This window comes from Lissotriton vulgaris, chromosome 9, assembly GCF_964263255.1.
Source record: "Lissotriton vulgaris chromosome 9, aLisVul1.2, whole genome shotgun sequence".
NCBI classification, from domain to species: domain Eukaryota; kingdom Metazoa; phylum Chordata; class Amphibia; order Caudata; family Salamandridae; genus Lissotriton; species Lissotriton vulgaris.
This window is the reverse complement of record NC_141697.1, coordinates 77,263,561-77,288,017: the sequence shown is the minus strand read 5'-3', so window position 1 is coordinate 77,288,017 and position 24,457 is coordinate 77,263,561. Positions and strand designations below refer to the sequence as shown.

The 24,457-nt window shown below is 43.2% G+C and overlaps 1 protein-coding gene across 1 annotated transcript in view; it reads left to right on the top strand.

Moving 5' to 3' along the window:
- ZFYVE1 (zinc finger FYVE-type containing 1) overlaps positions 1 to 24,457 on the top strand; it is a 210,771-nt gene that overhangs the window by 123,647 nt on the left and 62,667 nt on the right. Inside the window, exons 5-7 of the mRNA XM_086937085.1 lie at positions 15,633 to 15,739; positions 18,506 to 18,614; positions 20,585 to 20,682. Of these exons, the coding sequence (XP_086793211.1) occupies positions 15,633 to 15,739; positions 18,506 to 18,614; positions 20,585 to 20,682 (314 nt within the window). The remainder of the gene's footprint in view (positions 1 to 15,632; positions 15,740 to 18,505; positions 18,615 to 20,584; positions 20,683 to 24,457) is intronic.

Here is a 24,457-nt window from a genome sequence, read left to right as displayed (position 1 = left end):
GAAGAGTCACACCCCTGCAAGAACAGAATATCCAGCAACTAACTTGGCACCAACCTTGCTGGCCTGTCTGCTGCCTTCGCCCACTGCACCAAAAGTCGACTTGTCCTACAGCAGTTGAGTCCCCAGACACCAGGAGACATGCCAGCACTTCACCCAGGAACCAAGACCTCATGTAGAACAGCAGGACTGTTCCATGCATCGTTCAGAAAATCCAGAGAAGAGACTCTGAGGCCTTTGGAGCCACCAAACCCCAACACCTGAGACAACCTAAGCCGGTTCCCTTCTACTGAACATCAAATCCGGGTCCCCTATAGATCCCACTCCACTACACATCCTCGCTCAAGGGGGGAACTTCGTCCTGGCTCAACTTAATAGCCTCATCTCCCTGTCTCTTGAGAAGGTCATTGTACCTAAAGAATAGAAGCAAGCCATCGTACAGCCTCTGTTGAAAATACCCCAACCAGACCCTGCTTCCATGGGAAACTATTGTCCCATCTCATTGCTGCCCATTCTGGGAAAGATCCTGAGAATAATGTGAACGGTGTTATCTCTCAATTCCTGGAAGGTAATGTCATCTTACAACAGACCCAGATGAGGTCCCGATCGAAACATAGTATGGAGTCAGCACTACTCGTAGTCACTGAAAAATTAAAGTGCGGCCTTTGACACAGTAGACCACAAGATCATCATCCACAGGCTTAAAGACATTGGGATCAGAGGTACCACCAATGGGTGGCCTCGTTTCTGAGCAATAGATCTGCAATGTATGGAGGTGAGTATCTTGCCAGATACATTCTCTGCCCTGTGTGGAGTACCTCAAGGATCATCCCTGAGCCCGACCCTTTTTAACATTTACCTGAGCCCATTGGCATAGTGCAGGAGTTTGGACTTTCCATCGTATCATATGCCGTTGATACCCAACTAGTGGTTTAGATAGCAGACACCCTTAACTCCAACCATCGGCAACTAATCCCTTGCCTGGAAAAATAGGAAACTGGAACGCTGATTGCAGCCTTAAGCGTAACTGGGATAAAACTGAGCTTATGATCTTGGGTAGCAGTCCAAACCCATGCACCGAGATTATGTGGCCAGTAAATTGGGGACCCCCTCCCACCCAGAAAACCTCAATAAAAAATCTGGAGATGTGGCTCGACCAGAACTTAACCATGGAAACACAAGCCAAAAAATTGGCGAGGGCCTGTTTTGGGATCCTTCGGATGGTTCGGAAAATTCTGAGTCTACTTCCAGAGAAATCCAGAAGGACGGTGGTACAATCCTTGATAGTCTCGAGACTTGACTATGGCAAGTCGTTATACCTCTGCTCCTCCAAATATGTCACTGATAGGCTACAGGTGGTGCAGAATGCGACAGCTAGACTGCCTCTCAAGATACCCAGGCACCAGTCAGTAAGATTGTCCTTGAGGGAGCTACATTGGCTGCCAGTTCAGGCCAGGATTACATTTAAGGCCCTCTGCCTGGCTCACAGAGCCATGCATAGGAGAGGCCCTACTATGTTGAGAACCTTGATTTCCCACTATTCCCCCCCGCTGATGTGTCAGGTCAGGAGTGAATTTTCTGATGAACACTACTAAAGTCAAGAGATCAAGGTTGGGTGAAAGATCGTTTTCACATCTGGTTCCCAGAATCTGAAACAGTATGGATCCAGAACTACGATAAATCAAAAATGAAGTGGGTTTTTTTAAAACTCAAAACGTGGCTGTTCCCTTAAATTTGACGCACGATAGCTTTCCCCCCCCTCTTCCCCTGTTTCAGTGCTGGGATGCCTGCGGGGTAGCCATGCACTTTATAAATACCTAATACACTTCACCCGTCGCCTCTGGCCCGAGTTGAAGTGGAGCACCAGTGCCAACAAGGTTCCTGAACCCTCCGGAGTTCGAGTCCACCATGGTTTCACCCCTCATGAACTCCCAGACGTCGCTTGCAGCCTTTGCATGAAGGCCCCCTCTATCTTGATTGCTCCTGGTACGAAAATCCGACGCCTAAGGACACCTCTGCACCCGTCGTCTCTGCACCGTGGAGAAGAAGAACCAAGGTGTCCCTACGTCCCTGAACATCGTGAGGCCTGAGCCCCTCTGTGGTTCAGCCCGACAGGCCTTCCAGCCAGAGCCTGCAGCCTCTTTTCAGAATGACCTACCTCCATTGAAATACGCTGTTTAGCAACCTGCACCGGGCCGCCCACATGCCGCTGGTGGTGTACTGCTGGTGCTGCTTTGGACCTTGCCCACCACTCGCCTTAACTCCTGGAGATTGGTCCTGTAAGTCGCTATACTGTACCTGTTTGCAGAACGTTTTTCTTCCTCTCATAGATAACATTTTAGAACTCAAAAATTGCAGTATCCAACTTTTAAAGTGAAAATAATTTATATTTAAAAGTTGCTTACCTGAACGATCTTTCTCTGATTCCTAAACAGATAGTTGCTATTTTTATAAATTGGTGAGGATCTCCTCCTTGTGTGTAGTTTGCGAATGTCTTGCACTCCTCTGTGATAAGCCTAAGGCTGCTCGACCACTCTACTCCCAATGGAGCCCTTTGGGATTGCATAGCAAGCCCCCTGTCCACTCATAAGGGAACCCCTGGACTCTACACAATATATCAGTTTTTTTATATATCCCATAAAGAACCAGCTTCCTGCAGGGGGCGTGGCCATTCTGGAATTCATTCCACCGTTCTGTGTGAGAAGTGGCCCACCATTTAGAGAACTCCACCAAGGTATTTCTTTCGGTTCAGTGTACTGTTTCAAGTTCATCTCATTCAAGAAAGCTTGTGGCATTAGTGCCAGAGTGTAAGAAAATGGCTCTGTATATACTGGACTACGGTAAGGTACAATGTGCACAGAGTCCACAGTCTCCAGAGGTTTGGCAGATGCTAAAGTTAGATATAACCTTACTCTCTAAAGTGGTAGCTTGGTTGAGCAGTAAGGCAGTATCCAAGGACCGTGTAAAGCATTTGTTGTCCACACTCAGTCAGCAAATGGTCTCACACACTCAAGAACTGAACTGTAGGCCAATTGTTTTGTATCAAAATATACAGTTGTTTTATTTTAGAACCATCAAGGTATCAAAATATACTTTCTCAGAATGAGTTACTTTAGTTAAATACTTTTTAAATAGGCAATCATCTTTTTGATTACAATAGTTACAGTTGTTGCAATAGGCAACACAATTTTAAACACAATGCAACATTGAGCTCAATGGGAATTTTGAGTTAAATGCAATAAGTTACTTTGTAGATTACTTTTCTAACCACAGGACTGGATCCTAGATTCAGTCCTGGGACATTTCCTGTAAACAGTTAAGTCAAAGCGTTTTGGTTACAGCAGTGATTTTTAAGGAATATTATTGTATTTTAAAAGTTGACACTAGAAACCTTTTTACATAGAATCACCTATGTTATCCTATGGGAGGAAATTCATTTAGCAGGTATGTAGTGTTATCGTTACTTTTTCTTACTCAGTGTTGGATCCTGGATCCAGCACTGGTGCATCTCCTGTAAACAATTGAAAGAATGCGTTTAAGTCATACAGGCGATTTTTAAGGAATATTTGTAGTTTTTGAAAATCGACACTTAGAAACTTTTCTGGTGAAAACCAGACAATAGATTCCTATTGAAGGAAATTTAAGTTACTGGTAAGTACGGTTAACATTACTTTTCAGGATCAGTGCTGGGCTAAAAGATGCAGCACTGTGGTCTCTCCTGATAACAGGTGAGTTAATCGGAATTTGTTGTTCGGCTGATTGTAGATGAATATTCTAAAGTTGCAAACTCCACACCAGGGGTATTACTGTTTGAGCAGAACCACTGCTCATGGGAGACCCAGTTTTTAGAGGTTCAAGGCTGGCAGGTCCTCCGGGGTTTTCAAGGTTGCTGTCTGCAGGAGACACCAGGATTTAGCAGGAGCAGGTTCAATGATCGACTGGCCTGTAGGGCTGGGGCCAAGTCAGTTGGTGTTGTCCTTTTGTTAGCAGCTGCACTGCAGATCTTCTTCTTCTTGATCTTCTTTCTTGTTTTAAAATCGGGATCTGAGGAAGGAAGCTTCAGGGTGCCCTCTAAAATACTAAATTTAGGGGCGTTACAGGTACAGTAAGGGCAGGGACCAATGGGTCCCTGTCCTGGGGTGGGTACACCCCTATCCTGCTCCTCGCCTGTGGGAGGGGACAGGAGCCTATCTCAGACTGGGCAGGGCTTCCAATCCTCAAGATGGCGGGAGCCCGGAGTTGTGCTTCACCTCGCCTACCCCACCTGAGGGGTGGGGTTGGCAGAGGCTGGCACACCCCCTTTCCTTCCCTTCCTTTGTTTTTTTCCGCCTGTCTTCCTGCCAGAGTGGGGGTTAGAACCGGTGGGGGCCAGCTGCTGAGTACAGACAGTGGCCTGGAGAAGCTCACAAAAGCAGCATGCCTTTGAAGCTCCCCCTGCCCATCCTGGGGGAGGAGACCTAGCACCTCGTCCCAGGATGTGCATTATTGCAGGCCCAGGAGAGCAGATGGCTCTCTATCTAGGGGTCCTGCAACATGTCTGCTGTGTGGCAGCCTAGGCAGCCTCTCAGTCCAGTTAGGACACTGGTAGTTGGTTAGGTTTCAGGGGGCATCTCTAAGATTCCCTCTGGAGTGTCTTTTACATTAAATCCCACACTGGCATCAGTGTGGGTTTAATGTGCTGAGAAGTTTAATACCAAACTTCTCAGTCTTCAGTGTAGCCATTATGGTGCTGTGGAGTTCATAATGACAACCTCCCAGCACCATATACTCTTAATGGCATCACTGCACTTACAGTGCCCAGGAATGACCCTGGGTACTGTCGGGGCATAGGGCTCATGCACCTGTGCTCACACCACTGGCATAGTGCACCCAGCTAGTGTGTTTGTGGGCATGGCACACAGGGATGTGTGTCATGTCGACTCTGTTTAGTTCTGTACCAAGACACTCAGCCTGCCAAGGCAGTGTATGTGTGTCAGGGTACAGGGCCCCTAAGGGTCTCACAGTACGTGCTGCAGCACTTAGGGGTCTTCTCTGGTCACAGTGCCCTGGGGACCTGGGCTACCATTTACCAGGGGCTTACCTGTGGCCAGAGATACCAATGGGGTTTAGGCTTTAGTACAGTTTTTAGGGAAGGAACACAGGCCCTGGGTACCTGATTGGCAGGGACCCAAGGTACACCAAGGAAAAGTGCATCAGTTATCAGGCAAAAAGTGGGGGGTTACTGCAACATAAACCCACTTCCCTACACCGGGTGATTTCTGTGTGTGTCTGGCTCAAAGGAGCTGGGAAGTTGCCTAATCTGGAGCCCAAATCTAAAGCCCAGTGTTCAGCTCAGACATTTAATTATTCAATATTTGTAAAGTTCAGAGCTACTCAAAACCGAGTGTCACAGCGCTCAAGACCCAGGGAAGCAGAGGTGGAAGGAGAACTACGTTGAGAAAACCCAAGTTTATTAAAAGATATTTTAGAGGTCTTGGAGCATAGGTGAAGAGGTATAGAGTTCCATGGCTTTGCAGCCGTATGTGTGAGGGAACGTCCTCCTGTTCGAACCTTATGTAACAGAGGAATGAGTAAGCGTCTTTGCCCCCCGCCCCCAACCAAAGTGCCCAGGGCAAGATTTGACCGTCTGTGTGATGGTTTGATTAAATAGATGAGAAAGGTTTAACGTTTCAAGGGTATCATTGAACGTGCTGGAAGTCGCTTTAAGGGATTGCCTATGTGTAGATAAAAATCTCCTGTTACACATAAATTGGCATTACTAATTACGCGACAAGTCCTCTCCCAGTCCATGCAATTTTAGGGTTTAAGGTTGTGTTAGAGTCTTGCTAAATTTCAGATTCTATGGATTACTGCTGTGTGCGTTCTCTGAAGGGTAATTGGCGAGTTGACAGCTACTGATGTTACCTTTTGTCTAATTGTAGCTGAGGTCTAATGGTACCAAAGGTTATGTTTTGCTTGTTTAATGTCCTAGAGGATTTTAAGAAGTTATATTTTTTGTGCCTGTCTTGGGTTGAAAATAGATGGTGGACACTAAAGAAGACGTAGTCTACTGTAGTGAGCCGTAACCTTGGCATTTCCTTGTTTCATTTCCTATGTTAAGTTTTTCAAACCCACGTTCTTTCCTTTGTTAACGGGTTAACTTTGCCTTCTCTCTCTTTTTCTTTTCTTTTTGTTGCTTTTTATATGCCTTTTCGATAGCCCCCTAACTTTGCTACCTATCTTGATTGTAATGTTGAGAATTCTTTTACACCTTTCTTGTTCCTTCAAGTTTTACAATTGTTGTCCACTGAATATGCTCTCCTGACATCTTCCTTGCTTCTTGTGGCATTTTCAAATGTGGTTTTCTGTATACACGTACACACATACCCACACATCCACTACCACATCCACCACCACATCCACTGCATCTACATCAAAGTGCAAGATGAATGTATAGATAACTATTCCATTAACACCATAATTGTCAGTGGGAACCTGCATGGCCACATGTTTGCCTTTGATTCTGAAGTAGAAACCTCGTGGTTTTGATCCTCTTAACTTAAATCTTATGTTTTTCAGCCTGTTTTGCCATTAAGCTGAGAGCCAGACCTGATGTTCTTGTTACAATGGACAATTCCATTGTGTTGCTATGGCACCAAAAGAGCAGACTGTGGTCTCAGAGGGCACATACCATCATACATCCTTGCTCACATGAAGAGTCACAGGAGGATGGGGATGGGCTCATTCCGCACTTTTACTTTCCCAAGGTGTCACTTCTCATTAAACGAGTGTGATGGGAACAGACACCGGGTTGATGCAGGATTCTCAGATTTGAATGTGGCACCGGAATGTTAAGAAGTGTGGCCTGTAAGTGCTTTGTTGTTTATTTTTCAACTTGGAGCAAAGCCTTGTTGGCCAGTTACAACACATGTAGCACGTTCCTTGGTTTTGACCACTAGGAGTACATGATTGTAGTTTATGATCCTCATATGAATTTATATTGATGTTTAGGAGTAAAAAAAAAACAGATTGCAGGTGCAGGAATTCTAGGAAATCTTGTACCCAAAGACCTTCTACTCATCAAGAGAATTTGGTAAATTGGTGGGGCAAATAATTTAAAACTGTACTACATGGACATTACCTGGTGAGATTTCTTCCCTAAACTGTTCCCCTTCCATTTCTGGTTGCAGTGGAGAGGAGCAGGGATCAGAAGAGTGAGCTCTGGCATTTGACATTGTATTTCCAAGTTCCTGATCACAATGCAAAATGTAAACTTTCTAATTTGCCTTATTTGATTTGAGGTCTGAGGAATGGACAGATGTTTTTGGAGTTGTGGCATGCTAATGTTCAGTTGAGAATAGCAGGCCACCTGATTCAGAGTTTATGGGAATTGCATAATGCCATTAAACATTTACCTCAAATCATTAAGGAAGGATATAAAAAAGATGGAAAGGAAAAGAAAATGATAAAGAGTAGGCGAGAATGCATAATGTGCTCTGGAACTAGACAGACAATTAATCTTCCTATCCTAGTAATGTCTGAAAGAATGATAAAAGTTAAAAGTTGAACCAGCATTGGCAAGGGGCAGTAGGTTTGGCTTGTCACTGAAAGTGCCTCTTAAGCCACTGAGTAGTTTAGAAACTCAGTAACACATTATACAAGCATTCTGTTTTTCACCCTTGCATTCATCCACTCATTGACTCAGTCTTTCATGTATCCTTTCATCAGTCATAAAACTGTAATAGAAACTCAACATGGATATGCAAGATTGCTTTTTGAAGAAGGGCTGAAAAGGGAAACAAGTGGCTCTCTGCACATGGTGGGGGGAGAATGTTTGCATTGCCAGCATTCCGTCCATCATTTGTTTGATGTACACTCTGCACATGGCGGGCATAGGCTTGCAAATAAAAATAAGTAATATAGCAGTGAACAGCCATCTTAGAATGGGATTATGCATAGTATATCATTTTGTTTTGTTTGAATCTGTTTATTTTACAATACAACAACAATGCCATCATCGGTTAACGCAGAGTACATCGTAACATACAATGACATAGAAACTAAACATATCATCACATTAAACATGGTATGTCAATAATACAAAGACAAAGCGCAGGACGAAACCCTAATGGTGTTGAAAACAGATACATGCAGTTCAGCAGTAATGAAACAACAGTTCTAACAAAACAACTAAAAAGACTGCGACCCACCACCACTCTTCACCTCCGTCATTTCTGAAGGATATAGCATGACATGCGCAGTGCCAATGATTAGGGAAAGTGTTTGCATGAGGGTCGTCACAATGGAGAAGTCAATTAGTAGCAACCAACAGGCTGTGTCCAGTGCCCCATCCACAATATCAGTGCTATCATCAGACTCACATGCTTGACTAGACTGCAAGTCAAATAGAATAGTATCCCAGTATGTGGCTATTGGACTTTCTCAGCTCTACTGTTTATTCTCTGTACAGGGCTGCGCTTTCGGCTTGGGCCAGTTAAGCATTAATCGTTCCCATGCTACGAATAGTGGGGGTTCAGAAGATTTTGCGGTTAATAAGACGCTTAGCCACTATGAAACCCAAGTCTAAAAAGTGAGACGTTCCTCTGTGTTTCTTGAGACTATGATACAACACAAGGTGGCATATTTCCGGTTTATGTAGATTCATGTGCTTGGTGCATGCAGATAAACTGGATGGGATGCTAGTCAATTAGTTATGTAAGTGAGGGTAGGCTCACCGCATATGCAACAAGTCAGCATTTATGTGGGCGCAATGTGGGCAAGCCTGATGTGTGAGCCTGCGAGGAGGCGGAGCAGTTAGTTGTTAAACCGCGTACTTTTTAGGTTTTATGGAAGGCCAGGAGGTTGCTTTCTGTGTACAGTCCAATTGGGAGTGAATTCCACAATCCGGCTGGGCTTGCAATTAATCTACCCCCCTCCCCCAAGATGCCATTTTGGCCATGGGGACTACAAGATTTGCAGAAGTTGCAGAGTGAGGCTCCCTTCTTAGAAGATACCACTTGAACTTGTTTGCCAAGAAGTCAGGGCTGAATCCATTAAGTGCCTTAAAGGCGATACAGAGGGCCTTGAATTCGATCCTTCTTTTAACTGGTAGCCAATGTAAGGTTGGTAAGGCATGTGCTACTGATTAATTTTTCGAGATATCAAGCAGCAGGCTGGCCGCTGTATTCTGCAGGACCTACATTTGATTGAGGAAGCCTGCACGTCTGTACAATATGAGCGCTGTTATCATCACTTTCTGAAGCTCTAGTGGGATAAAAGGAAGCAGCTTTCTGATGGTTTTGATCGTGAAAAAGCATGATTAGGTGTATGCATTGATTTGCCCCTCAAAGTTTAGCTCGGAATCAAAATAGACTCTGAGGTTCTGTACCTTAGAGACGGGAGTGGGAGTTTCGCCCATTTCCTGACGCCACCAGCTAGGTGCCAGAAAGGGGTGTCCTACCCAAATAAGAGCACCTCCGTTTCCCCTGCGTTTAGTTTGAGGCAGTTTTGTGACATCCAGTGTCCAACTTTGCGCAGACAGTCTTGGACTCTTAGTGCAGTGTCCGTGGGATCTCCAGAAAAGGACGCCAAGATCTGCATGTCGTCTGCATACAACACGGTTTTGAATCCAAAGGACCTTATGAGCGAACTGAGGGGGGTAACCTACAGGTTGAAAAGTGTTGGGCTCAGTGAAGAACCTTGTGGCACCCCACAGGGCAGGGTAAACCAGGATGAACTGTGCCCGTCAAGCTCCACCTCTGTGATAAAACCGATTTAACATAGGCAGGTGTGAGATAAGTCCTATGTAGAACTGAATAATCTGAAACTGGGCATTTGCGCGGCACATGTCTTGTGCCCTCCAGCAAAGTGGCAAGTCAAGTCCGCTTCCCAACGTCGCCATAGAGGGAGGAGCTGCAAAATAGTGTGGGCGTGGAGGGAATCGGCAAACCAACGTATGAGGTGTCTACCCCTACCCATCACTTGTAAATATTGGATTGTGTGATGGATGGGCAGTTCATTAGTCATATTACCCCAGTGGTCCCCAGTGTGGCAACCAGGGAATTATGGAATAAAAATTTACCTGGGGTAGGCCATCGGCCTCAATCAACTTCTCGTATGTCGAATAGGTGCCGTCCCTGTACTGTTCCCACAGTGTGTGTTGACCTGCAGCGTGCCATGTGAGCAGTTCAGTGGTCTATATAGGCCCACCGGTTCTAGGAATACCCAGTAGTGCAAACCCTGTCGCATAGAGGATCACATACTTAGTGCCGAGACATGGCCCCTAGCAGTAGCAAATCGACCCTCTTGTTCACATGCAAGGGTGAAATAGGTTTCAAACTACTGGCAACCTTCAACCAGATGAAGATGGGGCTGTGACTGACGGGTGCAAAACCGACAGGCATTTGGCAATTGATTGGATTTGGCTAGCAAACTAATATTGCTCGAAGTGTTGAGCTGCCAGACCCCCTTTGTACATGGGTAGGCAGAGTTTTGCTAATGCCACCCTGCACTACGACTTGTTCCAAATAAATGCCAAATCTATTGATCAAACACGACAATAAAACGCAACAGGGATGTGAATAGGAAGGTTGGTAAAGAAATATAGAAGTTCCTCCAAAACCACAATTTTAAGTGTGCACCAGAAAGCAATCTAAGTGCATAGTGATGTTACTGCAAGAGTGACATTACCATCAAAAAGTTCAGACATGGACTGGTACACCCGCACCTCCAAATATCTAAATGTGTCTCGCTGCCAGTCCAATTGCACCCAATCGATGGCAAAACATGGATTGGGGACATCGGGAAGAAAGGAGAATAGGCATGATTGTTTCCAATTTACCTGCAGCCCGGAAATGGGTGTGAAATTGGGCAGAGTTTAAGCAATTGTGGCATGAATGTTGTGTGTGTCCCTGATGTAAAGTAACATATTGTCTACATATAAAGATATTACATGTGTCCTGTTGCCTAGTGGGATGCCCCACTTACGCATGGCAAATGCTTGTGGTTCTATTGGCAGGAAAAATAACAGAGGCAATAGCAGGCAGCTCTGTCTTGTCCTTCTGTGTATTGAAATGGCGTTTGATAGAAGGGATCCGTCTTGACCCTCATTAAGGGGTCGGTGTATGATAATTTTACTAAGCATACAAAGGGATGTATCGATGCCATATTTGGACAGCACATCAAAAAGGCAATCCCATTCCAAGGAGTCAAAGGCCTTTTCTAGGCCTAAGACAAGACATCCTGCGTGAGGCCAGGTGTGGCGGGCATACGTCATAACTCCAAAGAAGCAGAGGTATAGTGGGCGGAGACAAACCCATTTTGATCTGGGTGGACCAAATATACGGGACCAAGGGTGTCAGCCGATCCGCAAGAATTTTCGCTAGGATCTTATAACTGTGTTGAGCTGAGCTAATGGTCTATAGGATCCTACGAGCATTGGGTCTTTGTTTTGGTTTGGGCAAGTAGATGACCGTTGCCTCTCTGGGCGGCAGAGAGTCCGGTCCTTTTCGTACATCGTCAACAAGTTTGGAGCTAATTGGGATGCATATACCTTGTAGAGCTCCATCGGCAAACTATCAGGTCCACAGTAATGTGGGGTAGTGTCAGGACGGCAAAGAAGGTGTTGTAGACGTCCAGGTTAGCGGCAATAACTGTCTGATATACCTGCATATAGTGTTGTGTTAGTTCACCATGGATGGAACCTTCATCCGAGGGTAGTGCTGTTATGGGCCATTGCGGATCCTGCTGGAAAAGCCTTGTCAGGAGCTGTCCAACTCTATCAGCTGTAGTGTGTGTACGAGTCAAATTAGCAGCATAATTAAGGCAACACAATCTTTCTAACAGTGCAATGTGTTTGCGATGTGCTTCTGCTTACTCCTACGAGGCACTGGTATCAGCAGCTGCCTGAGTTTCCTGGTCCAGAAGCATACGTTGTAACCTAGAAATGTCACTATTAATAGCTGCCTCATGTTGCCCTGTATCCTCAGACAGTGGCCCCCCAATGTCACCTTGAAGACATCCCATTCTTTCAATTTAGTGGAAGCCTTCTTAACATTTTTGTCAAAATATTTTGGGATAATTGACTCCAGGAAGGGTCTGAATGGGGGATCTTCCAACAGTGTATGCTGCAGGCTCCAGGTAGGGATGGGGGATTGTACATAGTACATCATTTAAAAAATTTCAAACTTTTGAGATCAGTTATTTCAAGATGGTTGCTCGGTAAACATACCAATGTGCGTCCATCTTGGAATGGTATTGTGCATGGTGTGCCATTCTTCAACCGATCCAAATTTGCTCACCTGTTGCTTGAAAATGGGGCAGTCACTAGAATCAGTACTACATGGATGCATCAAGAAAAAAAACCTTTCCAAGATAACAGACCAACTTAGAAGTAGAGGCTGCATAGGGTTAAGTGTAACACTAGAGCAAAGACTACATTGGGCTAATCCTCTGCCCCATCTTGTAAGTTATCACTGGTGGAAGTAGAATGTGAATGACACTTAAATAGACCAGTAGCTAAAGAGGGCTGCCTTCACGTGCTCTTTGCACATATATATGTAAATCATTCAATGATTTTTTTTTTATTATTACAAAAGCTCAAAAGCCTGGCAAATGGCTACAACTTTGAGCCCAGACTAAAAAGTGGCCTAATACACACACTGCTAAATCCTAACCATAAATTACAAATATCTATAAAATGACAGTTGGCAAAATAATCCACAACCCCTTGTACAAACGCCTAATAAGGATTCTCACAGTGCAGATCTTCTACTCGAAGGATTTGTCAATTAGGGTAACAAATACCAAACCTTTACCTACTACGAAAATCTGTGTGATTAATTTCCACAAAATAACTATCTACAGGCAAAACTATACAAAATTACATTTGGCAAAACAATATTAAATCTCTGCTAAGAGAGCCTAAAAAATTATTTATTTTATACATTTTCATTACAATATTGTAAATACTGTCAGTTTGAGGGTGAGGGTTAGCTATTGATTGTTAATTATGACTTTAGATGGCAACACACTTCGTGCTTCTAACCTTCCCAAAGGGACACAGTAATATAGAGGACATTTGTAGACACCTAGGCAAATTTACCCTATTAGTCGTACCAATAACCATGGGGCAGTAACAAGCATCCAGGTCTGAGGTGAGAAGCAAACACCCGATGATGAAGCATGCCACAGTTGTGGGTGAAGGCACCTTCTACTTTTAAATAATTAATCCTGCAGTAAAGCTGTGGGCTTGATACCCGTACACTTATTCACCAGATCTTGTCTCATCTTTTTGTTTCTTGTGTCTGTAATATAAAGTTGGCAGATCTTAACAATAGTCCTTCACGCGCCTTCCTTTTTGACTGATTCAGACTCTGTGATCAAGGTAGGTTTTTGCACTTGAGGCTTGAGGTTAGCAGAGTAAAACACTTCAGGCTCCATCGAAGATATGGAGTGGAGTTAGAAATTTTAAAACAAAATATTTAACAGGTAATAACTTGAACTCCGTCTAGTGCTTATTTTTATTTTTTATTTTTTTTGTTACTCTTTTCATTGACGGTTTTCCACTTTGCACGTAAAGACACATTCAGAACTGGCAGAGAACAGTTAAGAGTCTATTGTGACATCAAGAGGGTCAAAGCCCTTTCTGCTAATACAACACATACTATTTGTAGTGGTAGTGTCGTTCAGAGAAGGCATTCTGGGAGTCATAAGAACAGTGTCAATCTAATGCAACTTAATACCCCACCACTCAGCCTGCCTCGATCCACCAACTAGTAAACCTAGGTTTCATCATAACAATGCGCCAGTAGGCTTCTGCCTTCTTGTGTAAACAAAGGATCCATATATGAAGTTGCTCCAAGGAGATTAAATGGTCACCCTACACTTCAAAGAGGGAAACAAAGCTTCCAACAATAATGTGTAAAATCTCCTGAGAACCAAAAGTATAATTATTCAAAGTCCAGTGTAATCAGTGGCTCTTTAATTTCCGTATCTTCACATGCATCCAGCGGTTAATTACAACTCTTGAAGCCAACGAGTGTTTCATCATTTTGGTAAGTTAATCACCGACTTCATCAGGGCCGAAATGTATATATCGATTAAGTGCACTGGCAGCTAGTGTCCAAAGTGTGGTATATTTTACAGTTCTAATCTAGTAAAAGTTATGTTGTAGTACGCAGAACGTATGTGTATTGAAGAATTGCAAGAAGAATTAGATTATCTAATAAATGGAGAGTAATCCAACACTTTTTACTGAACAGTTGGACCTTTTCTGTGATCGTAAATAATAAAGTTTGTCTCTTTTTTTTTTTACAAAACAAAGTACTTACCTTTTTAAGAATATAAGAAATGTATTACAGTTAAGTAAAAGAAAACACTTCAAAATATGATGCACATCGAAAACCAAAAGTGTGCCTAGCATCATCTGGTCCAGAGGCCCCAGGAATTCTTATAGCTTTTACTTGCCTGGTGTTAGGAATTGTTTAACATTCAGCCATATACTCAGTTGTATGAAACGGGAGATGTTCATATTGTCTCAGGATCACTCTTGAACGTTTGGGTCATGTTCGTGGAAAAGGGGATTGCTTGAAGGGATGCATGCAGGTCTACAGCTATTGTGGCGTCACTTGGATCCAGCTACCTGTGCTGCCTAAAAGTACTCTAGAATTAAAAGAGGGCATAAAAAATACAGCAACTAGTTGTAGTCTCTAAAGTAAAGAGGGAACACCCAAATACACCTGGCAACATTCAAATTTAGCTGGGCATTAATTTAAATGGTCTCCACAGTGTTATACAAGTATGCGTGAAACCAAACATAATTGCTTTTAATAGGATTTGTAAGTTGCAATTTTTGTCAGTTAATACTTTTGGGTATCAAATCAAAATTGATGCACTTCTTTTATCAACTTTTCCAGTTTAAAATGCTTAGAGTGGTCTTGAACACATGACCCTCAAATTGATTAGACAGCTTGTGCTTCAGACAAGTCCAGCAAAGTGAAGAATATACTGATGGTGAGGCAAAACTGTGAAAATATCTATATTTTTTAATGAAGTATGATTTCCTAGTGACCCTGTCAGGCACAGTCTTCTATTCATGTTTTTGTTTTTACAGTATTTGTACAGTAACCATTGCACCATCCTGTTTGGTGGCCATCTGTGTCAGACAGAATTGTGCTGGCCCTTGGTAGAGGAGATATTTAAATTGGTAATATATCATTTTGTCTGTGGGTCTAATGGGAGTAAGCATGTAAATAAATAAAAGCAATGATTCTTTTTCTATTTACATGGACTAAATGTTGCTTTTGGAACATGCAAACAGGAACTTTCTTTTCTTTCTTTTCCAAGTTGCGCATTTTTCTCATTGTATGTTTTTTAACATAGCCATATACTTTTTCCACCTAGACTTTGATATACGTGCACGGGTAACTCAGTTTAGCTGCAATGCATCTATTTCAGTTTGAGAATATTTACTACTACAGATGTTGTTGAGGTGGTATTGGCTTATACTGAGGTAGGAGTGGTAGTCTAAAATGTTCAATTAATGGCCACAAACCGCCTGTTTCTGTATGCCATTGTTCACTTAAAATACGGTTACTTATTACTTTTAATGACACACTTAAAGAATAACTTTAATCTTTTTGTTATTTGTCTTGAAGGCGCTGAGTGACCGCTTCAGTGGTGACATCCCAGATGATCAGATGGCACACAGTTGTTTCTTCCCGGATGAATATTTCACCTGCTCAGCCATCTGCCTCAGCTGTGGGTAAGTAGTGAAACTGAGGAGTGAGTGTGTTGTCAAGGATACTCCGAGTGTGGGTGGTTGTAGCCTCACATTGATGGCGTACTGCATCCTGATGCCGTTGCCCCTGCATAAGGTGGTAGTCGTTTAGATTGCCTGCCTTCTACATATATAAAGGTAAAAGGGGGATTGGCCCTCCTTTATTCCCTGCCACAGGGAGGTGTTCAAAGAATTACAGAGTACTTTAAAACCATTAAACCAGCATGAGGACTTCATTTTATTGGGAAGATGTAGAAAGTCCTGAACCCACTATGGAGATTAATTAATCATATTTGTAAAGTTAGATCAAATCCTGTTTCTTGATGACAAGTGTTTCATGTTTGTGTTTAATATCTGCTATCTTTGACTTCATTACATATGTTTGAATTGCTCATTATACTTCCAGATACCCTCAACCTTACCAAAGCTGCATTTATTCTCATTCATCCATTCTTTCATGAGGTTTATTTTAAAATCAAGCCATCAAATGATTATTGCATACCACAAATACAATAATAAAATGTAATCATAAAAACATTCTAGCTTAATGTATTCAGTCGGGTGATCGCAATCTGGGTTTTGTCCGTCGTTGTCGCAGAGTATTTTATTTATTGTATTTTAATGACATGTATACAGTGATTAATACCCCAGGAAAGGCACTATGGCTCTTTTTTGGTGACTAGTGTGCTACTTTGGGGAACTCATGCAGATGATTTCCTTTCTCACGCAGAGGGGAGTGCCTCAGAGTCCTGTCTTTTTAATGCTGTTCTTTCTTTTATTACAAAATTGCACGCAACCGCAAGCAAACCAGTGGTATTTCTATCTTTGTTTTAAGTACTGTTAATCGAAAGTCAAGACAAAATGTATAGAGGTTTGCTATTGGTCTAATGTGTAGCTTAGCAAATGTTGATGCAGTGCCTCCGTAAGTCAATGCCAATGTCTGTGTCAGATACGTGTAGGCTGTCCTTTGTCCATGGTGGATAGGTTAGCATGCACATTCCTATATTTGTGGCTCCCAACTTGAACCTGGCTTTTTCTGTCACATGGTAAGTTTGTTATGCTTTTGTTCGAAATAGGGCTCAGTTGCTTTAGTTAAACTCCCACCCACCCCTTGTTGCTATTTGTCGCCAAGCAAAAATGGGTGTAATGTGGATAAATCCACATGAACACATTGACCAGTCTAATCAGGTCTGACCTTGGAATGCCCCGAAAAGCATGTGAAAATGGAAAAAAAGAAGGGAGAGACATTTCTACATGATTGGTAGAACATTTTGGTTCACAAAAGCTACCACCTGTGCATCTGAAGTGAGGCAAATATTGGTCCTCTGGTCCAAGAACTTGCAAAACATGTTGATAGTTAGGAGAGTGAGGGGACCCTTCGCATCGGTAGTGAGCAGATGCAGTGCTGGAGGTTTCCTGCTGGTTGGGCAACAAATGATATCATGGAACACTTTGCTTCTGACGCCTGTGTTAGATTTAGAGCTGTACTGTCCTTTGAAGAGAGGAGCTTCTCTGAGTATCTTGAAGACCTGCATGTGGCTCTACTAAAATAATATCTGGGTGAAGAAGGATTCAAGGAAGCTAGGAAACCCCAGCGCTATGAGATCCCTGGAGTCCAGCTGGCCTGGTAGCAAGGTGAAAACACAGATTAGAGACCAAGAAATGCCTTTTTGTGCAGCAGCAAATACATTTTCCAACATCTAGTCACAGAGGAACCTAGAGGTCTTGCGTCCTCACAGTTGCCTTCACTGAGTGGATAGTCTTGATTTCAGAACTATTTATCTAGCCCTAGTGTTCACTATATATCCTGTTTTATAGTCTTAGGTAATCCATTACACTAAAGTCCAGTTCCTAGTTGAAGTCAGGGGGTCTGAGGTCCAATGGATTTACCCATGGTTCCATAATTGGCTGGCGATATATTTGGCCCTTAAAGTGTGGTCTCTTGTAATACATGATAATGCTTGCTGATAAGCAACTGCCTTTGGCCCCGTTCAAGAGATCGAGACTAGTTGGGCCCTTAACTGACCTTTAAACTCTGTTCTGGTAGGACACCGGCTAGAGGATCCTCCGTAGTCATTGAACAGCACATGGAGTCTGTTGACACCCTAAAAAACATATTGTTGGGGTGGAGTTTTTTTGTTGTTGTATATGTGTTTTTTTGGTGAAGAGAAGTTTGTATTTTAACTGGAAACCGAGCAGATGGAGCTTCAATCAACCAAGCATTGAACGCATCGAGTAAGACTTTACTTACCAACAAGCACAGCCCTATAGGAAAACATTTTCCTGCTAAACGTCTTGTGTCTATCTTGGAAAAACAATAAAATGTTTGGGGTCCTGTCTCGTCTTTTTTACTGTGTTTAAATTTTACCTGATCTTTTTCACTTCCCTGTAAATATTACCCATAATATTCTTGAGATTTGGCACAGGTGTATATTGTGTTTGGTGTTATTTACTGTGTAATCTGTATCTGCGTTTGTAACCCCTACCATCTCCCAGAATAAACCTTGATTGCTCGAGTTTGCTGCTCCTGACAGGGAGTGGCTTGATGATTCAATGCCAGCTCAGTAGTATTGGTGCTCCATGAACCCCAGTAGGGCACAGTATTCTCCGTGTACTATCAAACCCAGTAACCATTGACTGTCCCATTATATTAAAGAAATGCCATGCATATTCTTTCATTAAATCATTTCTACAGCCATGCTTCTGCCTCCTTGTCATATGTCAACCTATTGTCTCTCCTTTGTAATCTAGAGCTGGATGTAAGAACTGCATGAATCACACCAAGGAAGGACTCCCGCACGAAGCTAATCGACGCTGCAGATACTCTCACCAGTACGACAACCGGGTCTACACTTGCAAGGTGATGCACAGGCAAAAGGCTGCACACAAAGCCTTGATGGACGATGGGCAAATGTGTGAATGGTGGAGGAGGTAACAGAAAATGGGTAGTTGGGAGGCAGAGCTACTCCGTACAGGGCGCAAGGAGACATTGGAACAAGGAAGAAAGGATACCACCCTTCTCTAAGCAAATTGTTTGCTTCCTGTGCCTATGTCACCCTCTTTCTGATTTCAGTTTCCTAGAATTTCAGCACCAGAGTTCTGGTTTGCTGCTTCTTAGTGTCACCAAGAGCAAATGTATAAGTGAATTATATATTAAGGCTTTAGCTTTTCTGATAACCATATAGCAGTGCAATTGCACCAGTTCAGAGTAGGTTTAGTCCCTTGCAAAGGAAACTTAGTTTAGGCAAACATAGCAAAAAGACTAATTTGATTATGATTAAACTAACTTGTGTTCACTTCTTGTGGTTAGTTTACAGCTCCTCCTTATCTTTACATTTGACGTGGGTTGGCCGACGTACAGTTCATGCTGGCCTGGCAGTAGATGCAGATATATAAGCAATACAATCTTCCTTGCGGTGGACAAACACTCTTTACATCACTTCATCTGATAATTAGATTCTCAACAAATTACAGATTAATCGCCTCACACCCTGCATGCATAATCCAACCAGTATGGGCCACACTTTTATAAACTGGCTACAGTCTAATAATTTAGCTGTATTTATGTTGAACGTTGCCATGTGAATGGCTTTGGAAATGAAAATTTGCCAGGGATCTTCCAAAGCAACATTGTTGCTGTGTCCAAGGTTCATTGAATGTCAAAACCTTTGCTAAATAAACCCAATCTTAAGACTTTATCTGTCTTTGATGTTATATATTCGAGACTGTGTCTCCTAAGATTATCTGTAGCCGTAACCAAGTCTTCAAAGTGTAGTTTGGATGTAAAAGGTTGTGATGCTTGTAACTGTGCTCAAGTGGCATGGAAGAAGGTTATTGTAAGGCGTTTTTATCCTGCCACAAACACTGATTGATTAGCATTTGTGATGGTCATTTGGCAAAGTTATGACTTTGTAGCATATGTTGTGCAGGGTGGAAATCTTCATTGGAATGTTGGGAGCTTTTTCAAGATGGCAAACACAATTGAAACACCATGCTTCTAATTTTTATTTTTCTGAAATGAAATCTAAATCTTTTGTGAGAGGAATATTTGATCCAGTTAGTGCTGCCAGTGCTGTCATTCGAAAGGTGTTTGAATCACAAAGAAAGTCATGGCTTCTTCAGCCGGATGCCTGGCTAATTGCATGGCATGACAGTTCAGACACAATTAGGTGGCACTCTTGTGTACTTTGCTTGTTTGTGTGCTCTACCTTTTTCACTTGATTTCGAAATAATATTGATAGCTATTCTAAATAGAGGGGGCGATTCATAAAACTCCTAAGATAAAAGCTTTAGATTGGATTTAGTTGACTTAAACCTAGGTTTGGAGTAAATGTCCCACTTTACCGAATTTTGCAAAGAAAATTCCAGAAATACTCCTGGGAATCTAACGCTGATTGCTGGCAGTTCTTTAGAGAACATTTCCCCAAAAGAAAATGAAAAAAAAAACACTTGAACCCATGACAAAACTTGTTCCCCTTCATTATCCTCTACAAGTAGGTCCACCATAAAATGTTTACAGACGTGCTAAGAAGAGATGTGGTCACATGGACTTTTCTCCATACTTGTGTAATTATCATGCTATCACATGTTTTAGAGCAAAACCCCACCATTCCTGATTATGTAAACACTGCTATTTGCACACTTTAGGTAAACTTAGATGCAAAATGACTTAATGATTCATGCCTGCATCTGCAATTCACAATTACTAGATATTTCGTGGCACATGTTTCAAGGACTTTGTGGAATTCTGCGTATTGACGAGGGTTGCTGTGCAAAGACAGTTACTGCGTTTGGCATTCTGCAATTGTAACTGTTGATTCTGTTTCTCAGGCATGCTATGAAGGTGGGAAGGAGGTTAATGTGGTGCCGAAAACATCTGCTTCTTCTGACTCGCCTTGGTTGGGTCTAGCGAAGTATGCCTGGTCAGGGTGAGTATCGAATACACCCAAATGTGCCCTTTTAAGGCTCGGAGTTATTTTTAATCTACATTAATATACCATCACGCCACAAATGTATGTATTCCCTTATTTAAGGGAAGAACATAAAAAAAGATAATGCGACCTCCACAAGAGGATTAACAACAATGGAGCATTTCATCGCCCTATTTACCACGCAAGATATACATTGAACGTTCCATCACTGTCCCTGTTTAGGTCTTGTCAGTAGAATGCAGCTTGAGTTCTTTGGTATGAGCACAGGACCCACTGCTGGACATATCAATATATTGACAGCCTGCTGTCTGTCAATGTGGAGTCACCTCCAAGCCATGAAGGCCACCGAGATTCCCTTGTTTGGGAACAGTGAATGTGTTGATGGGTGGCTCCTTTCCAATGTCATTCTCTATGTCATTTCAACCCATAGCATTCACTTGTTCTCACAACTATCTTACAATTCATATGAATGAGGACCGCTTTGCTTCTCATAGTTATGAAGCTACAACCTTTGAGTAATGGTTCATCAAAAGGATAAATAACTGACCCAGAGTGATGAGTCCCAGTGGAACCACGTGCGTCGGAGTGTTCTGTGGTCACAACCTTGAACTCCGAATGTGTTGGCAATTTGAACTTTGTTTGATGCACGCAATGACCCAGTGAGCATTCTACTACCCACCTCCAGGTGCAACATGCCTGTGCTATAGGATTGTGTTGGGGAACAAAAAAGGGTGTTGGAAAGATCAGTTACGGTTGAGGAGGAGGAGGGGGGGGGGGTTGTATGTGTCATTGACCAGATAGGGTTCGGCTTGAAAAGGGGGATGCCGGAGGGAGTTTTTTTGGTTACAACTGTTGCATTTGTTTGAGACTGACCATGACACACACAACATGACCACTTCTTTAGCGCACACTAATGTATGCTGGCCCTAATGTAGTGAGGGAAAGGAAACCCCTTCTAATTAAATGGATGATGTGGGACGTGTGTGGCCTAAATAATCCTAAAAAATCACGTTAGGTCTTGGCCTACTCCACAAGACACACAATTGACATACACCTGCTTCAGGAGACGCACCTATTACCCCATAAAAGCCAGCATGTTGTCAGGCAGTGGAGCTCCAACCGATTTATCTCTACATATTCAACCTATTCCAGAAGGGTTGCCATATTAATTGGAGGTACCCAGCACTTCCGTCCTGCCCAGGGCCGCTATTTGATTCTTCAGGGTATCTTACATCATAGGAGGGGGGTTGGCGCGCACTGCCTCACACTCCAGCACTCAGTTTGCCCCCATGCATCATGATAAATGCAGTATATGATTACACTTTCTTCGGTGTCAGGCTTTAGTTTTTCACCCTTGTTGGTGCAGCCAGTTCTATGACATACGCACCCTGCTTTTGCCATACGCAGGCTGCACACAATACCCATGGCGCTTGCAGCCAGCCATGCTTCTAGATATGGTGTTCCAAGAGGAGATGTCAGGCCCTAGTAACTACTTTGATACCAACAAGGACTCAGTGCAAGGCTGTGGGACAATATGGGAGGCCTTTAACACCGTGATACAAGGGGAGTGCATATAGAAGGGACAAGGCAGATGGGCTTGGAGGTCAATGTGTCCAAGACAAAGCTAATGGCATTTAACGCTCGTAAGGCAAACCTGAGGGGCTTTTGTATGAAGGATGGACCTCTAGAATTAGTTAAAGAGCTCACTTATTTAGGGGTGAACTTTCAAGGAAGTATGAAATGGGATCGCCAAATTGATCTAGCTTCTCTTAAACTCAGGCAGATTTCAGGGGTTCTCTGTTAGGAACACAGTCTCTCTCATTTTAAGCCTATTAGCCCAGCCCTAGAAATGTATAACCTGAAAGCTGTTAGCTCAGCATTATATGGCTCGGAAGTCTGGGGATGCGAGAACCTTCTAGCTCTTACCATCTCTGAAAACAGGATCCTAAGAAATATTACCAGACTTCCCCAGAGTACCCCTATGAGTCAGTTGTTAATTGATCTAGGCAAGAAACCTATTGCAGCAGCAGCTAAATTGCGTCCCCTTCTGTATTGAAGGAGACTATGGATTACACCAGAACCTGCAGACTATGCACAAGGTTTCCTAGAAATAATCAGGGCTGACACATTACATCGTATTAAATGGCTATGGGTAGTTCGAAATCTTCTAGTAGATCTAGGCCTCATTTTGCTGTGGGTAGATCCTGTAAACTCCCTCTTCCCATCAAAAGAGGTGCTGAAGACCAAGTATTGCGATTGGTTTCCGGAATAAAACGCAAGACAACAAGTGTCAACTTCCCTCACTAGCCGTTTTTTGGACCATAAAGTCGCCCCGAAGCTGAAACCTTACTGGGATGCTATTACTAAACCCCTGGACCGTAAATTGTACTTTCAGTTCAGGGTGGGAAGGCTCCCGGTGAGTTCGTTTACCATTAAATGGTCAGCCCAATCTACAACTAGGTGCCCGGGGTGTAGATCCTGCAACGAGTCCACGGCCCATATCCTCTTTGTTTGTGATGCTTATGTAGCCCCGCGACGGGCCTGGTTGTTACCAATTTGTAGGCTCTTGGGCACAGTGGACTGACACATCACTACCTATTGTATTAGCCATGGCAAATCTTTAGGCTGGGTATGGATTTTGAGGGCTCGCTTAATTTCTCATAGTGTATTAAAACAAAAAAACAAAATGATTTCTACAATGCTGTGACTTGTATATATGTTATGTTATGTTATGTTATTTTAATTTATAAAGCGCGTAGCTGCCACAGCCAATTGGCGTCCCAGCGCTATGATGGACAGTACAACACAACACAATGAAGGACCAAACCAGAAACAAAGACTATTTAACCGAGGTGAAAAGAAATGTCTTCACGGCTTTCCTAAAAGGCAGCAGGTCAGGAATGGAACGAATGTTAACAGGAAGTGAGTTCCATAGTTCTGCTGCCAGAACACCAAAAGAACGGCCGCCAATTCTGGCTTTTTTAAAGCGAGGAATCTTAGCCAGAAATTGTCCAGTAGAGCGTAATGTTCTGGCCGGGGTGTAGTAGACGATAGCTTGTGCAAGAATGGGGGGCGAGGCAGCCTTTAGGATCTTAAACACCAGGCATAAGGCTTTGAACTTGATCCTCTGCCCAACGGGCAGCCAATGTAGATCGGAGATGGTACGCCTGGCAGAGCAAAATTTAGGCAAACCGACCAACATTCTGGCTGCCGCGTTCTGCACACGTTGTAACCGAGTTAGTTCAGCTTGGTTGACACCTAGAAGAAGGGAGCTGGCATAGTCCAATCTGGACAAAATCTCTGCTTGGAGAATAAGTTGCCTAGTAGAGGCATCAAAAAACTTAAAAATAGGTCTAAGGCTCCAAAGAGCCCCAAAACAGGACCCCGCAACTCTTTTCGTGTGGGGGGTAAATGATAAATTTGAGTCCAGCCAGATACCCAAATTCTTTACCTCTGTCACCGGAGTGGGTGCTCGGCCCAATTCCTCTGGCCACCAGCAGTCGCCCCATAATTGAGCCTGTTTGCCCAGGATTAAGACTTCGGTTTTAGAAGCATTGAGTTGGAGACAGTTATCTGTCATCCAACTAGCCACGTCCTTAAGGGCTGCCTGTAACTTAGAGGCTTCAATCATGGTGTCCCCATTTAGTGCCACCGCAAGCTGAGTGTCATCAGCGTAAGACACTATGGTTAGACCCCATTTTTTTGCGACCGCAGCTAGCGGCTGCACATATAGATTAAATAGGGTCAGGCTCAGTGCCGAACCCTGCGGAAC